Below are 21,413 nucleotides of genomic sequence, written 5' to 3' on the forward strand. Positions count from 1 at the left end.
ATGACACCTCCCCAGGACAGGGTCTGAGCACCTGTTTGACAAGAACAACTCGGTATTCCTCCTTCTCCCAGACTCACGCTGTCCTCCCTCCTGCTTTGCAAACAGCAACCACTGCCCAATGCAGCATAGGAAGCATTCTTCCTTCCATCAGCATTTAAACCTGTGGTTGTGGGGAGGAATGAGGAGAGAATGAACAAGAATGCTTGTAAATTCAGCTTCTTGGACATGACCGTCCACCACAGCCTACACTTTTCAGAATAAGATGCAGCTGTTTTCAAGCTGCTGCACAATCCACATCAACAGTCAATTTAGTCTGGGCCCACATTCATCTCCATAGAAACCCCAGGAGAGGGTTAAACACTTGGAAAATCCAGAGACAAACACCTCAATGGACCTGCGACCATATTCATCTGTTAAGATTAACAACATTTGCCTTTACATACCTTAATTTGAGCAACTGGAACAAAAATTTTTGTCATCTGCAAATGTGCTGAGGATGCACTCAATCCCTCTGTCTATGTCATTGATGAAGACATTAAACAGCAGAGGTTCCAATACAGACCCCTGAGGGGCACCACTCATGACTGGTTTCCATCTGGACATTGAGCTATTGACCCTCTGGATGTCATCATAAAAGCAATTCCTTATCCACCAGACAGTCCAGCCATCACATTCATCTCTCCAATTTAGAGAAGGATGTTGCAGGGTACCATGGCAAAGGCCTTACAGAAGTCCAGACACAAGACAACCTGGTGGATGGATCCTACAGGTCACTGCCAGCCATGCTATTATCTAAAGCACACTTGGAGATACATTTCCCCATCTACCTTTCATTGTCTCATATTCTGAATAGAAATTTTAAAACTTAAACTAACGGAGAAACAGAATAGAAAAAGCAGGTGGCAAGAAACCTAATTACTCTCCTCTGTTCATGGCTCTTCTGTGGATTTATAAAACATCTGTGAGTGTCCCATGGGCAGCCATCCAAAGTGCTCTGAAGGAAACAACTTGATTCAACAAGGCTGCTGCCCTTGTGCATCTGAGGGAGCCCACATGGTGCTGTTGGACACTGCTCTCACTCATTACATCTGAAATAACAAACCTGGCTCCATATGGCATGCACACCTTTCTCCTGGACATGCCACCTGCTACCCATAGGGTTTTCCATGAGATAGATATTTGTATCACAGGAGCTATAAACATGCATCTTTAAACTACAAAATTCTCACCAAATTGATTAAGATGCTGTATAATAATGGTGCACTTCGTTGGAGCAATAGCCTTAGAATGCTCTCTGAATATATTTCAAAGTTAGTTTTATTAGAGGAAAAACTTCTTTGAAACATTTTATACAAAAAGAACTAAAGGGCAATATGGCAAGATAGTTCAGGCCAGATTTTGGCAATTTTTTTTCCAGTTTAAATCACTTGAAGTCTTACAAACAATTCTGTGTCTTGCACTTAATGCAAGCTAGCCATGTCTAAAGGTGTAAGAAGTCTTAGAATCCAACTAATTTTATACCTACTTTTTCCTGTTATTCCAGCTTGAAAGTACTCATGACTTCCTAAACTTTGATTATGAGCCACCATGAATCAGACACCCATAAGGGTTAGAAAATGGTGACTGAGATAATGTTAAAAAGCTAATTTCTATAAGAAAACTTTCTTTTTAAGTATATCTATATAAGTAGGCACATGTAACCTAAACCAATAAAATACTTTGTTGTGAAACCCTTCAATCATTTCCTAATAGCTTTCTAACTTAGGAGGAATTGAAGCAACCTATACCCAAAACCTAAGTCACACAGGAAAGCATACTTTTTAAAAGGTACTGTGAGCATTTCAAACAACCAGGTAAAAACAGTCTGTAACATCACAGAGAGGGACAATGCCTTGAGTTACTACAGTAGAAAACAGTTTTACAATCTGTAGCAAGTAGGTGTTCACCACATGGACTGATGTCCATTTCCATTTCTTCAGTATTGCATTCTTGACTATGAATGACAAAGAGAGATTGGGCATTTTCATTCTCTACCCACAAGACCCACTGGGTGTAGAATCACTACTTCTGATACACCACTTTAAGTGCCCCATTCAGAGGTATTATTGCATCAAAACAGTGATGAAACTTCAAAATCTGACAAGGAAGATGTGGGTAATTTGTGACTTCTGAGAGTTCAAGTATGCATCCATATTCTTTGTTTCATACCGGGGCAGAAAAGACCAAATTCTCTTTGATAACATGCTACTGAAACAGTACTGGCTTTTCAATGTCTAAAAACACTTACCTTCCTTAACATGCACAGAAAGCTTTGTCTAATTAATTATTTGTAGAATTTCCTACAGGTTCCTACATCTCCTACAGGACTAGGGAATACTGCAGATAGAATATTTTTAAAGACAAAGGCAACTACTGCAGAAGCAAAGGCAGCTTTTTACAGGTGATCAGCATTCACATAAATGCATACACATGAAACAGGGAATCTCAAAGAAGAGATATTCCCTTAGCAATGCAATTGCATGTCTAGAAGTCTGAATAACATCAGATGATTTCTGAACACAAAAGTAATCACTTTCCACGAGTGAAATTTGGGGAGAAAGGTGGTGAGTGATACACACAGGGAAAACATTTCTATTAGATTTCAGTGGGCATAAGAACAATCCCCAAGCACAATGTGGACACACAAGCTGTAAACAAACCCACCTAAAAACCTGGCATGGATGTAAATAACAAAGGAAGTAACCAAACCTAACAGAAGTTTTCTAGGCTCTTGTTCCTAAACAGAAGCATTCAGTCACAAACAATCACCGCAGTAAGACCAGGAATGATAAAGTAATCAAAATTAGCTCAGCTCCCAAACAAATGGGATCCCTACATCACTTTAGGAACTGGGGAGGAGTTTTAAAGGAACTATACTGTATGCAGAGAAAATTGAAGGCACAGTTGGAAGCAGGGGTGATTAAAGCAAGTCCATCCTCAACCAGTCACATTCTTCATGTGTTTGTTCATGTACCACTGTTACTTTTGAGACACTGCTGTGAACCAGATTGGGAAAAGAGCTGGGTAAACATAATCCTTCATGTCTTTTGTGGTGGTAACTAGAGGAAGAAATGGTGACCTGGTTATATTTAAACCACAAAATCTCCCAGTTCTATTTACCATGCAGCCTCACAAACAGATGCATCACCACAAGCAAGGTGGTGGTGTGTGGGCTGCCAAAACTACCACCATCACCACCAGAAGCACTCGCCTGAGGCTGCAGCTGATCTGTACCATAATCAGTCTTCCTAGTTTTCTAATCATGATAAAACAAAACAAAATTCCATTCATTTTAAAGACCAGCACCCTAGAGGCAACATGACATCTCCTTTACTTAGCACAAATGTTTATCTCTTCAACTAAAAGCACTCTTGAAATTCAGTCTGTTTCAGACTTAACAAGCATCAGGCACAACACAAGTCAAATGGACAGTGTAACAAAGTCAACAGCTAAAGCACATTTTATTTTATGAAGCACAATTATAAATCTGCTTCAGCACATTTATAAATTTAAGGTCAACCCAGAGTTCACCATTACCTCGATATTGGGGTTGATTGTGACTGCTGGGGACACCTCTTGTTTGGCTTACCTATTGATTTGCCTGGGAGAAGTGGAAATTCTGTAGTTTAAGGACTGAAATCACTGGAGACATTTTGCATGAAGAAAAAGAAAAGCAGAGATTCCCAGCAGCATATGAGGGCTAACACCAACAACTGCCTTACTCACGATTTTGCCACATTTCATGAGAAGTGGAACGCAGGGAAGGAATGAACAAATTTTAGAGGATAATAGTTCCTGACATAAATCAAATAGCCAGATTTTAAGATGTAGCAAGGCCTAGGCAGACTCCCCTCAAAGGTAAGCCGGTGTAAAGAAGAAATCATAGAATTCCAACAAAGGAGACCTGTATCCTCTTCCCAGATCCTTTCCTGCCCAAGATAACACAGTAAATACAGGTCTTCAGATGAGTTTCCCTTCAGTGAAATGGGAATAATACTTTATGTAAAGTTTTGGAGACTACAGATGCCCTGCTATTTTAGATCTATTATGTGAGGATCACTGGTTCCTCCCACACTCCAAGCCTAAATAAGGCAATTTCACATAGAAAAGGACTGAAAACCCATCTGCCATAAAGATTCAAGGAAAGGGCCCAAGTACACAGAAGGGTTAGTACTGGGGAAGGAACGTTGTTTATGTGATGCTTAAACTCCACACAGGAGGAAACTTACCTTTACCATTAAATTAATAACATAATCCCATTATTGTGTTATACAGATTGACGGTGTTGTTCTCTTCCCTTGTCAGTTACATTTCTTGTTGTTATAACAGCAGCAACAACAAAACCTGTGGCTGGATCTCAAAACTACAGCTTTCAAGAAAATCAGTCTCAAAACATCAATTGCAAAGAACAAAAAATTAACCCCAAGATGACTGTGACAGTCAACTGCAAAGGAAGGATTTACTGTGGAGTCCTCCACAACTCTTACCTCAAGCATAGGGCGGGCACTGTCATGGATTGAAAGAATGTGCGTGATGTTATTCTTAGTCAATTGCTCTACATCTCGGGCATCTGTGATAGAGGGAAAAAAGGAAGATAATTTTTTTAATCTCTTGAAATAGCATTTTCATTGTGCCTGTTGAAAAGTTATTTATTGTTGATACATTTCCTTTTGAAGCTGCAAAAAGTCAGGCAAAACCTCAAATGCAGCTGTTCTAGAATATCATCATTAGAGTGGGTAACGGGAAGACACACTTCTAACTCCAAAACAAATTATATACTATATAAAGACCAAGCTTAAGTGACTCAGGAATATGTTCTCAAGTCAGAAGTTTCATGTATTTTGCATCTGAAATGTAAGTCTGTGCATGCCTGGGTGCAGGTGATGGCCATCTGAACACACACTCAGAGCTGTACAAGAAATATCTGACCTCCTCTCTACCCACAAATCCCCCTTCAGGGAATACATTTTCACTTGGGAAACAGACCCTGTGATATCCAGGTCTCAGAAGGGAAGCCAGCCATATCAGTTGAATTGAGGCCTCTGCAGACAAGCCAAGACGATAACAAGATTTTTACCTTCTGTGAACCAGCAGAGAAAAATGTGCATTTAGCCAATACAAATGATAATTTTAAGTCTAAACAGAGACAGGTGATAAAGATATCAAATGTATGAAAAAGCAAAATGCTACAGCAAGGAAGTGCAATTGTGAAAAGATGGTTCCTAGGCCTGTAACTAAGGGGTTTCAGACATTCAAAACTGGAAAGAAAACTGAGGTGACTGAAAATTTGATGCTAGATACGGCAACACCATAGGCTTGATTCTATAAGAAAAAAAGGTAAAATAGACTATCTATCATCAGTGAGCAACTTTCCCCATACTAAACTATCAGCAGGTCAAAAAACAACCTGAAAGAACTAACAATACAGGTAAAAGTTAGCTTGTGCCCATCTACTTTTGACCTTTCTGCTTGAGAATGGCACAGCACACCATGGTAAGTACAGCAGTGGTTTTGTGATGGGAACACCTGCCTCCGAAACCTGCCCATACAATCTTTTCACATTAGCCTGGCTGCACACAAAAAGAGAGCACTGACCACAAAGGTTTCGAACCGGCTCTCTCTAGGTACAAAAATAATAGCATCACCTGTACGTTCTTTATGTACATGCAAGAGTTCAATTAGCATCTCTTGGGTCGTCTTATCCGCCTACTATAAAGTTTCAATGCCTTTTCTACATCACAAAGAAGAGCTGGACTTTTAATTATACTGCCCCACAGAAAAGATCCAAGTGAGCACAGTAACAAGCAATGAAATTTAAACCTAATCCAATTATGAAAGCTTCTCTACAGCTAATAAAATGAAGAAAAGAGTCAAAACTGCAAAGATTTTACTCACTACCGCTCAAGCCTGCATGATCAACACAGATGCCTAATCCTTCAGGAGAGAATTAACACAAATTCTGTCTGAAACAGAATTAAAGCCTAGCTTCACAGAACAAATAAAATTTCCTAAAAATCTCAGAGAAAACATTTCAAAGAAGAAATGCTAATGCTTGCCAGGCAATGTTCTCTAATCCACCTGACCTTCAGATCTTTTTAACAGTTTGTAGGACAGTCTCAATTCCTTAGGGAATGCCTAAGCAGGCAAGGATTTGGAAACCCAGAAACCAGCCTAAGTGCCCCTAAAAAATCACTGTTTTCTGTCTTACAGAGACTAAGGGCAGACTTCAAAGCCTGCTGGCTGGAACTCATGGTGTTAAGGTACACCTAGCACAACGAGACCCCAATCTCTAATTATCAGTATGACCTACGTGGTAAGAAATGTCTTGCCACACAAGGCAAAGTGCTTTAAAAGAAGATATGATCCAAATTAAATGCTGACTGCTTTGAACCAGTTTGAAAGGCCAAATGGACATAGTACAACTCAAAAAGACTGAAATGCCTTAGTTCTTCAGTTAACAGAGACTTGGGCTAAAGGAATTTCAGCAGATCAAAACTATACACTGAGATTTCAGATATTCCTAGAAACAAGCTGGAAATGGTCATCCCAGACCTACGTCACCAGGTAGCCAGCAAGTCCCTAGTATATTTGGGAAATAAGCATTCAATTCACTAAAGCAGAGGAGAAAAAGCTTCCCAGCTACTATCTGGATCTAAACTTCAAACAGTTTAAAAAGGGGAAATTCCCCTGGTTCCCCAGCACCTGCCTTAAGTCTCTACAGATACTACAGAAAAGGCTATTTAAACAGCAGTACAACTAAGAGATCCTGTCACTCACAGTCTCATACCATAAATTACAAAAAAAATTTAGAAGTTATGTAAAGACCCACCTAAAACCAAAAGAACCATCACCACATTCTAACTTCTTTGCTGTAGCACAATGCTGCACAAGCACATCCAAGCTCACATTTTGAAATCACAGTGTGAAAAACCCCATTTTCAAATGTTATGATTAAACCTACCTATCAGATCCCCCTCCTGTGCATCCTCTAAAGGGTGCCTCAAATGTGGTATTATTCTTCAACAACAGCTTACCTAACATTCTGTTTCATACAGCAAAATGCTTCTCAGCTAATGCATATGTGGACTTTTGAGTAAAGCCTTTGGGAAATTCTCTCTTCACACAAAATGACACAATTCACACTGGGGAAGTCTTCCTCTCTCCCTACCACATTTAGCCTTTTTTCCCCCCAGTTTCATACGATGACTCCAAGCTTAACCTCTACTCATGCAGAGAGCTGCAAACACTTACATACAAAAGCAATGCCAAAGTCATCAAAATGGGACTGGGGCCTCAGAATTTGTCTCCCTGCAGCTCTGGGAAGCCTTAGTGTGTGGTTGGGGAGAAAATCCCCTCGTGCAGCGTGCTTCCATCCCCGCCAGCAAAAGAGAGACACAGCTCCAACCACTGCAGTTAAGGCACATCAATGACTGAACAACTCCAAAAGTACAGTGGTGAAGTCTCAAATGTACCTACAACCATTCTCCTTCTTCAGTATTTTAGTGCCTCCACAGAAATGCAAGGTGAGGGACAAGGACTTCCTCTCAGACAGGGCCCAGCATGTACAACAGTATTAAGTCTCAATCTGCAGATGTATAGAGAATTTCACCATCATCAGATCTTTTTGGTTTTATTATATAAAGCAAATTTTTGTCTACACTTTCTCTTCTGCTTTGGAGAGAGCTAGATAGAGAGACAGCCACCTAAAGCAGAACATCCTCTGCAGTGGTTCAGAGCACTAAGAGCTATTACTGAGAATGGTTTCCCATCAGGAGAGCTTTGCTCCTGAATCCAGTTATGTGCAGCTACAGACACACACACACAAACTGTGCACATGAACAAAAACTCCACCTCTCCTGTCTCCACTTCACACTTTGTTCTAAAATATATTTTGTCCCATCCTCTCAGAAGGACCTTTTTGGGGAACAAGAAAGGTGGGGAAAAGACATCAGTACTCTGTTGAATGGAGTACCAACAGTCTTCCTTCAAAAGGTGAAGCTGAAAAAGGAAATGGAATCTCCATCTTCTCCTGTTTTCAGTATCTGATATAAAGCCTTAGGAAATTGAACTTAAAAAAATAGTAAGCAGATGAGAACAGGAATTAACTGACTTCAGAAACACAGCATAACTACTTGGTGGGCATTGCCATTTTATATCCTTAGTAATGGGAAGGGCAGAAACTTCCCCAAGACTCTTCAGACCATCCACAGCAACACTGGACTATTTGGGGAAATTAAACCTCATATTGTGGCTTTCCCCTTCAAATTAAAAAGCCCCCAAATATTCCATGGAAAAAACCTTGAATGATTACAAACAAGGAAGAACACAAGGTCTTTCATATTCAAGGTAGAAACACTCTTGATTCTCTGCTTTCTGCTACTGCCACACCTCTTGGTTTGGAAGAAAACTGAACATCCACTAAGAATCTCTCATAAGAAGAAACAGATTTTGTTTTCCATTTGTGCAGAGAAACAAGCTGTCCTGTCAATCCCTTAAGGAACAAAGCAACCATTTTTGTTGTGAGCACAGGTGACTTTCAAGGGCCATCAGGTTTCCAGTGCAGAAGACAAGTGGACATGCAGTCCCACAGTAAATTCTTTGTCTTTTGAGAGGACTGCATTTCATCTGTAAGGTACAAACGAAACAAAACAAATTTTCTCCAAAAGCAGAGGCAGAAATTTTTCCCCCTTAGCCTGCTACTCTGCCATTTGCAAAGAAATAACCACTCCTTCACTCCCACAAAAAAATCCCAAGCGCTGTTTCCTTCTAGGCTTTCAGACCAGACTCAGTCTTGTATTTTATATGGACATCTATGGTTCTTCTTGAATTTTTCTGCCCTCTAGCTGTGCAATCTCAAATATAACCTCTCAGGAGCACACCACACTTTTCATGTGCTATTGATGAGCTGAATCATGCTTATAGAGCCTGTAAGATAAAAAGCACTTGAACACATGCCAAGATCTGTGCTTATTCAGGAAAGGTTTTCAGAGACATACTCAAGCTCTGTTGACTTAGGGGGATTTCAGGAGATACTTCAGTGCTTTCCATAATCAGCACTACATGTAACTTTCTACCCTAAAGACCCTTAAGGTGATTATTAAAGCCCCTCTCAAGTCTATGTGCTTAGAGGTTTGTGCAGCACCAAACAAAGCAGAAGCAGCAAGCTCAGCTCCCATTTCTGCCACAGATCCATTTCACAAGCTGTTTCTGAGCCTCAGTTTACCTCCCAGTCAAATGAAGAATTGGCACTGCTCTGTTGTAGACGTATTTAAATTTACTAGGCCTACAAGCAGAAATACAGCTGAATGGTGAATAATAATTCCCCAATCAGAGCAATTCCTGAATGCCTTCTCCAGACAACAGCCCTCCAGAATAAGTGTTTAACATTTCAAACATCCTACTTTCACTCAGCAGAAAGGCACCCATCTAGAAGAGCTGTGCCTTTCCCCAGCCTGCCAGTGTTCCCAGAGGTCTCCCACGCAGCAGCAAGACAGGAGTGTGAGTAGGATTCTCTGATTTAGCTCTGGAAACTGTGCATGCCAGGCTCCCTGAGGAGCCACTGGGGAAAGACTATCCTCCAGAGGGCAGATAGGAGCGATTTACAGACATTCCCCTGACTCAGATTCAGGAGAAGCTGCCTCCTCTCCACCCCAGCTCAGGGACACAGACAGTGCCTCGAATTCTCATCCCAGTGTCTGGGCAAGATGCACAACACCAGGGATTCAGTGTTTCCTCCTCCTCTTACTGACAAGATGCATCTTTATTCAATTTCAAGCTATCAATCTTAAGCTGAAAAATGGGAGACTGATCAAACATTCATTACAGGAAATAATTTTGTAAACCCTTGGCTATTATGAGTAGCTAGTCATTTCAGCTGCCCAAATCAGGACACTCTGAGCAATCCCAGCTGTGCATGCTGCTGAGTATTTCTCAGTCAGTGATCCCCTTCGTGGCAGTCTCAACGCTCACTAGTCACTGTTTTAAAAAGTCTCACAAATCAGAACACGCCCCAAGAACATCAGGATCGAACTCCTCCAGAAAAATACACTGGTAATTAACTAACAACCTGTTCCTAAATGGGATGACTTCACTGCACAGAGAGCTGGCTGCAACTGCTCCTAATCAGCGAGAGAAGGGGATGTTGAGTGACAAGGAATGCAGAAAAGGGTAACAATTGTAGAAGCACGCTCTGATATTAGTGAAGTACTGCAACACCTATCTTTTCCTCTCCAGGTATGGTAGCTTATCTGAGATTATAGCAGGTACTTGTGAGGGTAGAACGTAATGATTAAATGCAATATGAATAAAGGTCAGAGCAGTAAATAAACGGACATTTTTGTTTGTGTTTTTCATTAATTTAAAAAACAGACTCCATAAAACAAACACTGGGGTTAAAGTCAACTCATCCTTCCTCTCTTTTCCAGAGGTAAACAGAAGCATTACACGCTCTGCTGCTTTTCAGTGAGGTTCCCAGAGACACTCCCAGCCACAGCACCTCCACCTGCACGCCCCTGCTCTCCACGCGGGCGTGACCTGCCGTGCCATTCCAGGGCTGCTCCCAAGGCACAGGGGAGACAGGGCCACAGGCCTGGCGTGGGCAGGGATGCTGACTCACTCTGCAACCCTGGCCAAGTCCCCTGCGCTGAAAACAGAGCTGCACCAGCAAACAGATGCTCCTGCTGAGTTTCAATCCCCTGGGCAAGGGCTTACCAGTGGGATGGCCACGGTGAGAGGGACTGATTGATTGGGAACCATGTTACCAGGGCCCATCCTGCCCACCCTACCTGAAACCTAAAGCACTCCATGATCCAACATCTTCCCAATTCCACCCCTTGCCTGAATTACTTCAGGAAGAGAAAAGAAAATAAAAAGAGGAAGCAACATGGCTGCGACCAAGTTTTAATTTTGTCATCAGACCATGCTGTCGTCCATCCAAAGGGCATTCAAAACTACCCTTTTGGCCTTATTTTCTTTTATTTCCTATATTTTTCTTTTTTCTCCTTTCATTACCAGCATGAAATCACCTCTATCCTCTCGTTTTCCTTACCATGGCATGATTAACCCCCCCACAGAGTAGCCATTGTACTTGTGGTTGTGGTGTGGCAAAAGGCAGCTTTTAACCTCACATGTACCTCCGGGCTGCCTTCCAAACTTATCAGCTCCATGTCCCAAGGGGCAGTAAGCACTGGATCCACAGTATGGGTCAGATCCAGAAGCAGGTAAATCAGGCAAGAACCCCTGAACTCACAAGTTTTGGGATGGGGAGGCATGGAAGGAAGAGTGGGCATGAGGCAGAGAGAAGGTGCAGCACCATCTAAATCCAGCGCAGATGTTGCCAGCTTTAACAGACTGGGTGTGGTATCAGACAGCCCAGGAAGGACAGGATATCAATTGCAGGAGCCCCTGTGAGCCCTGCTTTGCTGTTTTACCCAAGAAAAAAAAAATATGGGGTCTACATCTATCAAAAACACTGTACATGCACAACTGGTTTGCTTCTGAGTAGGGAGAGTCAGCCAGAACTGCTACTAAGAGAGTGTTTTGAGAACAGGTCATTTATATGGATGTCTGCATAAGATTTCCTGTGATTTCTAAATGTGTCTGTTTTTCTGTACACAAAAAATAAACCTCATGTATGAAGGAAAAAAAAGCCATAGAAACTTACATCTGCAACAGAGACAGTGTGAGTATCAGTGGTGAGGCTGCAACCAGCAGACATATCAGTCTCACAAGCGGTGACAACAGAACTCTTCAGCAGTTGTTATAAATAACCAAAATAATGAAAGCAATGAGCAGGAGGTATAGTAAGCCTTTACTTATAAGGAGGACTTGCAATAAGCCTTACAAAGAATCTGCCTGGCTCACAGGCCTGCTTGCCAAGCACGGGAATCGTTTGAGGCAGGCCAATGTTTAGGAATTCCAGCTGAAGCATGCTCCAAGGAGATGGTATTCATTTTACTTTTCTCAAAGTACTTGCAGCACAGCACACAGACGAGAGAGCAAATGAGTTCTTCTTTAAGTGCTACCAGGTGAATCCAGACATGAAGCAAGATGGGATTAAAAAGCTACAGAGATGCCAGAGAATTCCGAGTGCCTGCAAAACAACACCTTAAGACCCCTGCTAAGTAATCCTAGAGATAATAATAAAACTAATCTTACCTTTAAAGTTGCCAATGAACAAGCCAGGCAGAATCTGTGAGAAAGAAATATAGTATCAAATATAGGTATCTTGTGGTAAGACAATTTGACAAAGTTCAATTTGCATACAGGATGGAACATACTACTTTAGCAGACTATTGTGAAAGGCAATCTAAAACATTCTGACAACTTTTGCAACCTTCTCACACCAGATAGCTCTAGGCATGCTGAGCTTTGACAGCATTCCTTGGCAGAAGGGGGTTATTAATCGTGGGGATTCTATCACTTAATGGAGGCTCTCCAAGGACAGCAAATGTAGTTTACAAATTACGAAGCAGCCTCACAACACAGCCCTCCCCTGCCCCCCGCAGCAGGGTAACAGCTACCTTCATGGAACTAATGATGAAACTTCACACAGCAAAGGTGATTTGCCTAAAGTTGCTAAGGAAGCTGGACAAAGCCCTGCAAAATTACATCCTTCGAAGCTTTTGAAGTGCAAAGCCATGCAAGTCAGGGCTGCAGCACTGCTGAGCTCTTAGGGGAAATCACTGCAAACAGAGACTTGTGTGTTCCCATAGCAAGGGAACTGCTGAAAAGTCTGTGAAAGGCATGTTTCTCTCCCAGATCTAGCCCTTTACCCCACACTCTCGATGCCTGCACAGGTGTCAGTTACAGGACATTCTTTAACTTCAGTCTCTTTCCATAACAAGTACCAGGTACTTGGGGAGTATCAAGGAGTTCCAAGGTCTGCCCAAGGACCAGCATGTGCTTGAGGGCACGTGCATGCACAGACACAGAGGCAGGTGACACTGCAGTGCTACCCCTCCTACCCTCTCATAACCCTCCCAAACTTGGGAACAGCAGTACAGACATCAAAAACCGCCAGGCACACCAAACTGCTGGCCAAGATTTTTGTTCTCTGCTACCTGAAGTCTCTGACCCACGCCCACATCCTTTGAGATCAGAACTGTGGTGGTGAAATCATACAATCCATTTTTCTTCAGTCCATGCATAGCACACCACCAATACAATATATCAGCACTGACTTCCTATAGCCTTAGCAACACCCCAGGGTCACCACAACAGCAGCAACAGCCTCTCAGGCACAGCTATTTAAAGGGAAACCTCCACCCATTTAGCTCAATCCGGCAGCCGCGATGTCCCAAAAGTCACGAAGGACTTTTCATCAGGGATCATTGCCACAGACTCTGTTTCACTGCAGCCTTCTTGCTGAAAGGTGACCCAGCTCACCATGCACAGGTTAGCAGGGCCAGCAGAAGAGCCTGTAAAACTTCTGACCTGCCCTAACTTCATGGCTTTCATCTGGTCAAAGCATCATGTTCGCTGTTATTTATCGAGCCTTGCGGGAAACAGAAAGGCTGCAGCACCTCTTGCACTCCTTGCAGCTTTGGTTTGTGCAAACATTCCTCCCTTTACGCTTTGCTGGGTGATCACTCCCTTCCTGCTGTGTCACACCAGCTCTAAATAAAGGGCTTAATTCCACACCCCCCTTCCCCCCCCAATAGAAAAAGAGCTTCTCCAGGACCCGGACCCTTGCTGTACCTTATTGCTTGTAGACACTTTATTGAAAATTAAGGGCTGATTGACAGCACTGGTTCATCAAGAAAAGAATTCTTTAGTACAGGCACCTGTACATTTTGCAAAGATAAGCTCAGATAGCTTTCTCCCTTTTACTTCTGTCTTCATTTGTACAAATTCAACATTCTTACAAAGACAGCAAAAATGCCCAGGCCAGTTTCCAATGCCAGGGTATCATGTAGAGTAAAGAACCTTTACAACATCCTGCTGTCCCCTTCCATGTACACAAGATTCATGGTTTCAAGGGACAATTCCGTATTTCAAGCACTCTCAATGACACTGTTGGAAGTGCAGCTCTAATGCTGCATCCTAGATTAGGAAAAATAAGCCAGTAGCTGTTCCAGATAGGGCAGTACTCAAGAGTCACTGCCAAAGAGGCTAAATTCTGCAAGCAAAATCATGTTCTAAAGCAAAAGGGCCTCAAGTTATGAATGAATTTCACTAACAAGATCACCCCAGTGAACTCCCTCAACTTCAGCACAAAAAATGGAAAAAAAAATGTAAACACTTTCTAGAATTTTAAAATAGATGTCTGGTATTTTCTATCTGCAGCACAAATCTTCCATCACACCGCTCCTGCTGTAGACTACAGCATTTTAAACTCCAGGACATCATTTCTGCATCAAATGTGCATTCTCAAGAGAGAATAAAAGCCTAATTTCAATTCACAGTCATTAAGCTTTGACATTAGAAATTAAAGATAGTGAGAAACACTGGGGGAGTTGCAGAAATGAGGTTTCTAGTTGGCAAAGGAAGAAAAATCCAGAAGTCTGCATTTGTGCATCAGGAAGCGATGCTGTATGATACACAGGTAATTAGGGCACCGTGCAACCAAGGACAGATGTTATCCCTGTTGTACTAGTCATTCTAGAAGCAAGAAACATTACTATGGGTGAAAGCTACCTGAAAAGAAGTGAATCTTCATGTCATGCTGACTAATACTTCAGCACTCAACTATGGCTGGGAACTTTCAGCTGTGTCATCTCACACTGTCTTCAGTAACTGCAACTCCGGGCTGTGCAAAATGCAGGCTGATGGCAGCTAGGGGCGTGTGAGAGAGAGAGAAGGGGTGGGAGTCAGAAGAGCAGAAAAATAAGGTGGTTGTTTTTGTGAACTTCTCAACCACTGCTATATGAATAAAAACAGTAGCCTCTTTATATGATCCGAAACACTGAGAAAATGACCACAGACCATGTAACTGATGTAAAGAATGCACAGCTAAGGGACAAGGACACCAACGTCTGTCCTAGCTTGTACCTCACATGAGAGCAGCTCACGTTCTCCACCTTGCACAGAGACCCAGCCCTTGAACAGACAGTAGTTGCTAATGCTTCTGTCAGTCCTCTCTGACAACACACTTCTGTGGAAAATGGATTAAAGGGCCACTTGGCTCCTGTTTCCTCCATCAACAAATGCTTACAACAAAGCATCTAACTCCTTGCCTAACACTGCTTCTGGTTGTGTTAGTACTGATGGGCACTCTGGAGAAGTCCATGGGGCTTTCTCAGAGATGTCCAGGCACTGTAAAAGGAAAAGACAGGCTACCTTTGTCCAGTAGTACACAACAGTGGCACACATCAGCGAGGGGGATTTGCTGCTGACATGAACTGGCACAGCTTCTCTGACTTCCATAAAATTAGCTACCTCAGCTGTAACTAGCCACAGTGGTTTAAATTTCTTATTAATCCACTCCTACAACAAACAGGGCTTATCCACCCTTTTTGTAGAGATAATATTCAAATCTTCTGAAGAGTTTCCATGAATACCTGTCAGTTAACTTTAACAGCACTAAACAACTAAACCCCAGGAAGAGCTCTTCACCAAGATCTTGTTCACAGATAGTCAAATCTGGTCACCTTCTCAGATGCTAGACTTCAGCTCCTGGAAAACGTCTTTCTACATTTCAACCACAGACTTCAACTTGAACTTTGAATACAAGTCAAAATTATACATTAACCGTGAACACAAATCAGACTGCTGAGACAATTTCCTAAGTCAGACCCCATTACTCATTCTGTAAAATATACATCTTAAAAATACAAGGAAAAAAGGTGAAGTACTGAAAATTAATACTAGGCAGGTCAATGCACCTTCACAAGCTGATTCTCCTTCTCTGAACAGAATAAAAAAGGTATTTATGAACAAATGCTTTCAGTTTAGTTCGGGAAAAATGTCAGAAGGCTAGGATGGGCTTTAGAAAAAAAACTGGGCCAGGCTAATTTTACAGAGAAAATTAGCAAAGATAAAGATAAACCTCACCTAAAAGGAATGCCAGGCCTCCAGCCCTTATCACTCTAATGGCCACATAAAGTCACGTGCAATTGCTATTTGCTATGACATACAACAGTATAATGGGACAAAAAAATAAAGAGGGGACCATGCCATTGAGAAAGGATCAGCATACAGAGGCTGTATAGCAGTCCCTGGAGCTCTTTCTTACCACACCCATTCCAGGCCACCATTAATCCTCTTCCCTTGGCATCTGTACAAAGGGACTCCTTAACTGAAATAATCCACCATCAAATAAGCTGATTATTTTTTCCTACCATCCGTATACAGCTCTACCACAAGAAACATAGTTCAGCTGGAAACTAAGGCAATTTGTATTGACTGACTACACTGTGTCAAGCAAATACCACCTGCATCTGCACTGATGGCTCCATGCTTCCCCTTGCCCCTCCAGCTTCACCAACTCACAAGATCGGGAGGAAGAGATGATCCAGGGGCACATTCGGAAGGTGGCAAGTTCCAGACCAACAAGTGGGACCCCGACAAATATAAACCCTGATGGCCAGGGTAGCCTCCTTAAAGGAGCCAGCCCTCCTTAAAGGAGCCAGCCTTTCCCAAACTGCTGAACAGCTCAACCTCTTGGATACAGCTATAAGAAAGAGGAGAAGAATCCAAGTAGTGTTATGCTTGTCCTGAAAGCACCAGGTGGTAAATGTCAGGGCAACATTTAACAGAATTAAAATGACCAAACTGGCCAGTCACAGATTGCCAATTCCTACCCACATAGTACCACAGTAAAATGTAATGCAGTTTCAAAGGGCTGAGAGTTGTCCTTTTGGTTTGTTTTTTTTTTCTCCCCAGACTGCAACTTAAGCATCCCATATTGTGTCCCTCTAAATGCTCTGATAATTTCAAGCATTCCAAGAAAAATACTACAAATATACCAGAGGCCTCAAAGGAGTTTCTCTACCTGTATTTCTTCCTAACTGGCCATTTCTAGAAGGCTAATATCAATGAGTGGCTAATATCACAGCATTATTCCCAGACTTTGAAAGCAAAAACTGAGAAAAGGATCAAAGGAGGTTTCACCTCCTCCACACTAACTTGATTCCTCAGCAGCCAGATCTTTTCCCTGCCAAAGGTTTCTATTTCAATGTCTCTACCCATAGGATGGAAAGGCTTCCCCTTTCAGGTGGCACACTAAGCACTCTGGATGTTCATCACTCTGATGATCCTTCCAGGGGCAAGGATGTCAGACTGGGACAAAATGTGAGCAGCTATTTCTAGCTGTTCTCCTCCGCTTTGTCAGAGGCCACACAGCAAAGCTAATCCCAAAGCACTCAAAGCAGGATGTAAGACAGAGGAGATGACTCAACTGCTGTTCCTCATAGTAAGCTATATATAAAAGGCTAGTTACCACCACACTTTCAAACCTGGGTTTTAAACAGAGATGGAGATACCAAGAAAAATCACAGTGGCCCCTAGGTAACCACCATGACATGCCAGGGGAATCGGGGCATACAATAAGCCCCCTACTGCCAAAAGGCCAACACCCTTTGCAAAACAGATCCATCTTCCTTCCTCTTCCTCACTGCGATCTCCACTGGGGCCGATCGCTTTCCTGTCCCACGGGCACCGGGCGGGCCCAGCCCTCCAGCGACAGCCCGTGTCCAGCGGCTGCTCCGCGCCTCGGGAGCGGAGCGAGCAGCGCCCAAGCGACCCGGCTCAGTGCGGCGCTCGCTGACAGCCCCACGCCCCGGCTCCCGCCGCACCTCAGGGGCTGCCGGCTCTGCCCCACGGCAGCCCCCGGGGCTGGGGGACACAGAGAGGAAACTGAAGTCCGGCGCCGGGGGCACGGCGGCCCTCGCCGACGGCCGGGAACTCGCTTCGCCCGGGAAGGGGAAGCCCGGGCACATCACCGAAACCGGGGCCCCCCTCCCGCCCGCCCGCCCGCGCTGCGGCTGGGGAGGAGAGGGCGGCGCGCCCCGAGGGAGCGGCGCGGCCGCGGTCTCCGTCCCTCCGCCCTCGCCCCGAGGCGGGGGACCCCCAAAACCCAAGGGAAAAGCCCTCCTGCCCTGGCCTTTGTTCCGGCAGCGGGTGCCCGCGGCGCAGGGGCGAGACAAAGGCAGGGGCGCCGCGGCACCCCGCCCGCCCCGAGGCTGGGAGGGACAGCCGCCCCCGGCCCCGCTGCGCTGGCCCGCACACATGCACTCGCGCACGGCGACAACGACGAGCGGGGTTACCTTGTTCATCCCATTCCCCATGGCTTAAGCGACCCGCACGCCAGCACCGCGGGAGAAGCCGTCGGCCGCTGCTGCCAGCGGCGGGTCGGCGTTCATGGGACAGTGCTTGCCGAGGGGGTACTGGGGACGAGCTAATGGCTAATTAAGGGCGGCCGCTGCTCGCCGCTGTCGGACAGGGCGAGGCGCATCCCTCTCGCCTTGGCCGCGGCCGTCGCCCTCCTGGATGCCGGTCGGCTGGGGGCGGGTTTCCGCTCGGCCGCCCCCGGGAGCGGCGAGAGCCGCGGGGCCGCGCTGCCAGGAACCACCTCCCGCCGCCGCCACCGCCCCACGCGCGGTGCGGGCCCCGCGGGCCGCCCTGGGGCTTGTAGTCCGCGCCGCCGCGTCGCGCCGCCGCTGCCTGCCCCAAGGAACTACGCGTCCCAGCGACCCCCGCGCCGCAGACCTGCCCCACCTGCCGCGGCCGGCGGCGCCCGGCGGGCGTTCCGGGGAGGATGAATAAGCGCCGGCCGCGGTGACTGAGGGGCGGCGGTGGTGGCGGCGGCTTTGGCGGCGGCGGCTCCTGTGGGTCGCTCCTCGGCACGGACCGCCCGCCGCCAGTGCGCCCAGGGAGGGCAGGGCTGCGGCATGCGGTGCGGGACCGGGCAGGTGCTGCCCGCCCGCCTCCGTCATCCCGAAACCAGTTTGGTTTCGGCTATGGAAGGACTCTGACAGGAGGCACCAGGCCTTGGGCACCGGGAGCTGCGGCCATAGCTTCCCGCTCCGGTGTGCCGCTGCCCGCCCCTGAAGCTGAGCCGCGCCGGCCGTCTGTGCCATGTCAGGGCACCTGCGGTGGCTCCTGCTCTGTCATCCCAACCACCCTGCGGGCAAGCTGGCATCGCAGGTAGACAAAGGACACTCGTGCCCTTAACTCAAACAGACGGACACACAGGAGAGAGCAAATAGTTTGACGCAAACACCGCAAGATCATAGTGACTGAGGTGGGAAGACACCTCCGGAGGCTGCCTGGTCCAACCACCTTCCTCAAGCAGGGGAAATTGGTTTTTGCTGAGCCGTGGCAGGCGTGCCTTCAAAGCCATGCTCCCTACTTCCACACTCATGCTTTGCTCCCTAATGCACAGTTCAGCGTGACGTGATAGAGTCACATCCCTCTACCAATGGGGGTGTGTTTTTTCGCGGTGTGGTGATGGGGACCTGGTTGTTAGTGAGGAAATTTTATCCCAAGAGTTAATTTGATAGGGGATAGACAGGGCTCAAATATGCAAAGACAGGATACTACTGCATAAGGTCTCTCCCAATAACCAGTGCAGTAACACTACCTAAAAAACCTGAAATCCTTAGTGGCTCAAATGTAAGACAAAGGAGGATGCTGCTGTGTGGCCATCATCAGATTCCCTGTGCATTTATATCTGTGTCAGTGGTAGATGTGTGTAAAAAGTGAAGATGTCATTTTTTTGGGCACACCTTGGTAGGACTGGGAAGGTCAGGGGCATCTGCAGTCCAGCACAGTCCAGTGAAAAGGTGGAAGATTGAGAACATGGTAAAGCCAATGGGCAGCAAGGCCAGGTATAAAATAATGGATTGATGAACTCTGTAATGGATAGATTAGTGATAGGGGGCCTTACCTAGTGTCAGTGGCTGCCAGTACAAGCAAACTCCAAGGGAACAATTTCACAACCTCCAGCTACAATCAATCATTGGCATTCTCGTGCTATTCTTGACAGCACCTCGGTTCCCCTTTCCTTAGGCAACCTGTGACACCTGTCTGACCCAAGACCAAACTAATTCAGAGAATGAGCCCTGTAGAAAGCTGAAGAAACACAAACCCACTCCCTGTGGGGTCAGACCAGTGCACACAGAGACAGGGATCAGGACCAGCCTGATCAAGAGCTGATGCTGTTCCCACAGAAGCCAATGGCACACCTGAAAGCCAACAGAAGTTAAGTTTGGGTACATAAAAAGATGGAAAACTATTCCTGAACTTCTCCCTTCCTGAGGCTCAACAGAATTTGGGGGCTGTATCGTGTCATCATCAGCCTCAAAAACATCAGAGCAGTCTCTCTGTAAAGCCAGTAAGAATAGCCATCAGATTTAATGTGCTGCTCCTTCTCCCTTCTCCCTCCCTACTGCTGAAAAGCAAAGCAGTGAGCTTTATCTCAGATATTTGCTTTAATATTTCATTGGCAAAGCTCTCCAGGATGTAATTTACTTTATTCTCATGCCACACAAAATATGAATGGGGTCCAAACAGTATGAATCACAGCTTACCATAATGACTGCTAAACACATTGTATCCCCAAAGTGAAAGTTGTCAGAGACTCCGGCAAGAAGGATAAAAAGTAAAAATATATTTAATAACTGCAGGGATCTGTGTTGTGATAAGAGGTCCAGGATAACTGGGAGGCATTGTGGTCAGTTTGCTGGAAACCTGGGTTTCTCAATTTACTTCCCTGTAACTCAGTTCCTTTATCTGAAAAACAGGAATAACAATATTTCTGACCTTTTTTCAAAGAGCCCTGGAAAAGTACTGTGCATGGGGAGTTAATATGAAATTATTATATTAGGCAATACAGATGCAAGTAATACAAGTATATCTAACTTAGTATCTGAGGTTTTTCTGAATAGGAAGTGTTAAACATCCTCATTCTTCTGAATGGGAAGGGTGATCCTCTGTTTTAATTTCAAGTTTTGTGACTCTCTGCAGGATGCCTACTTCAGCCTGCACTGTTTTCCCATATTAAACTTCTATTGCATGCATGCAGTATTTTACAGTGAAAGAACAAAAATTTGAGTGGAAGAATATAACATAACAAAATTAAAAAGCAGTGAGAGGAAGTCCACTTCTCTCTTAAACATTTACCCTTGTGTGTAGTATATCCTCTGCCTCTCCACAGATTTACAGGGGCAATCCTGAAACTGTTGCCAGACCTGCCTCTCTTACCCAGTTATTCCGAAAAGTGATAGTTTTAGTTCTTCAGCCAATTGTTTAATAAAATACTGCAGAATGCATTTGTGGGGGCAGGTCTTCTGTAAGCCTAAATCCTCATAAGGTGTTTATTCATTGTCATTTCTCAAGATTCATTGTTACTTCTCTTACTCCTCTTGCTTAGTATCTGCATGGTTTTTAATATTTCGAAAGTTCATTTTAAAAAGCAAGCTGTCCTGAGATGA

General features: G+C 44.7%; 1 protein-coding gene across 1 annotated transcript in view; it reads right to left on the reverse strand.

Annotated features, from left to right (window-relative positions):
- The window catches only part of IRF4 (interferon regulatory factor 4), a 76,600-nt gene extending 58,111 nt beyond the window's left edge, over window positions 1-18,489 (reverse strand). Inside the window, 3 exon segments of the mRNA XM_084201336.1 lie at window positions 4,527-4,609; window positions 12,196-12,229; window positions 18,246-18,489. Coding sequence (XP_084057462.1) covers window positions 4,527-4,609; window positions 12,196-12,229; window positions 18,246-18,266 — 138 coding nt within the window. The 5' untranslated portion in view covers window positions 18,267-18,489.
- Window positions 18,490-21,413: the final 2,924 nt, after the last annotated feature.

Source organism: Fringilla coelebs, assembly GCF_963513975.1.
Source record: "Fringilla coelebs genome assembly, chromosome: 1".
NCBI classification, from domain to species: Eukaryota; Metazoa; Chordata; class Aves; order Passeriformes; family Fringillidae; genus Fringilla; species Fringilla coelebs.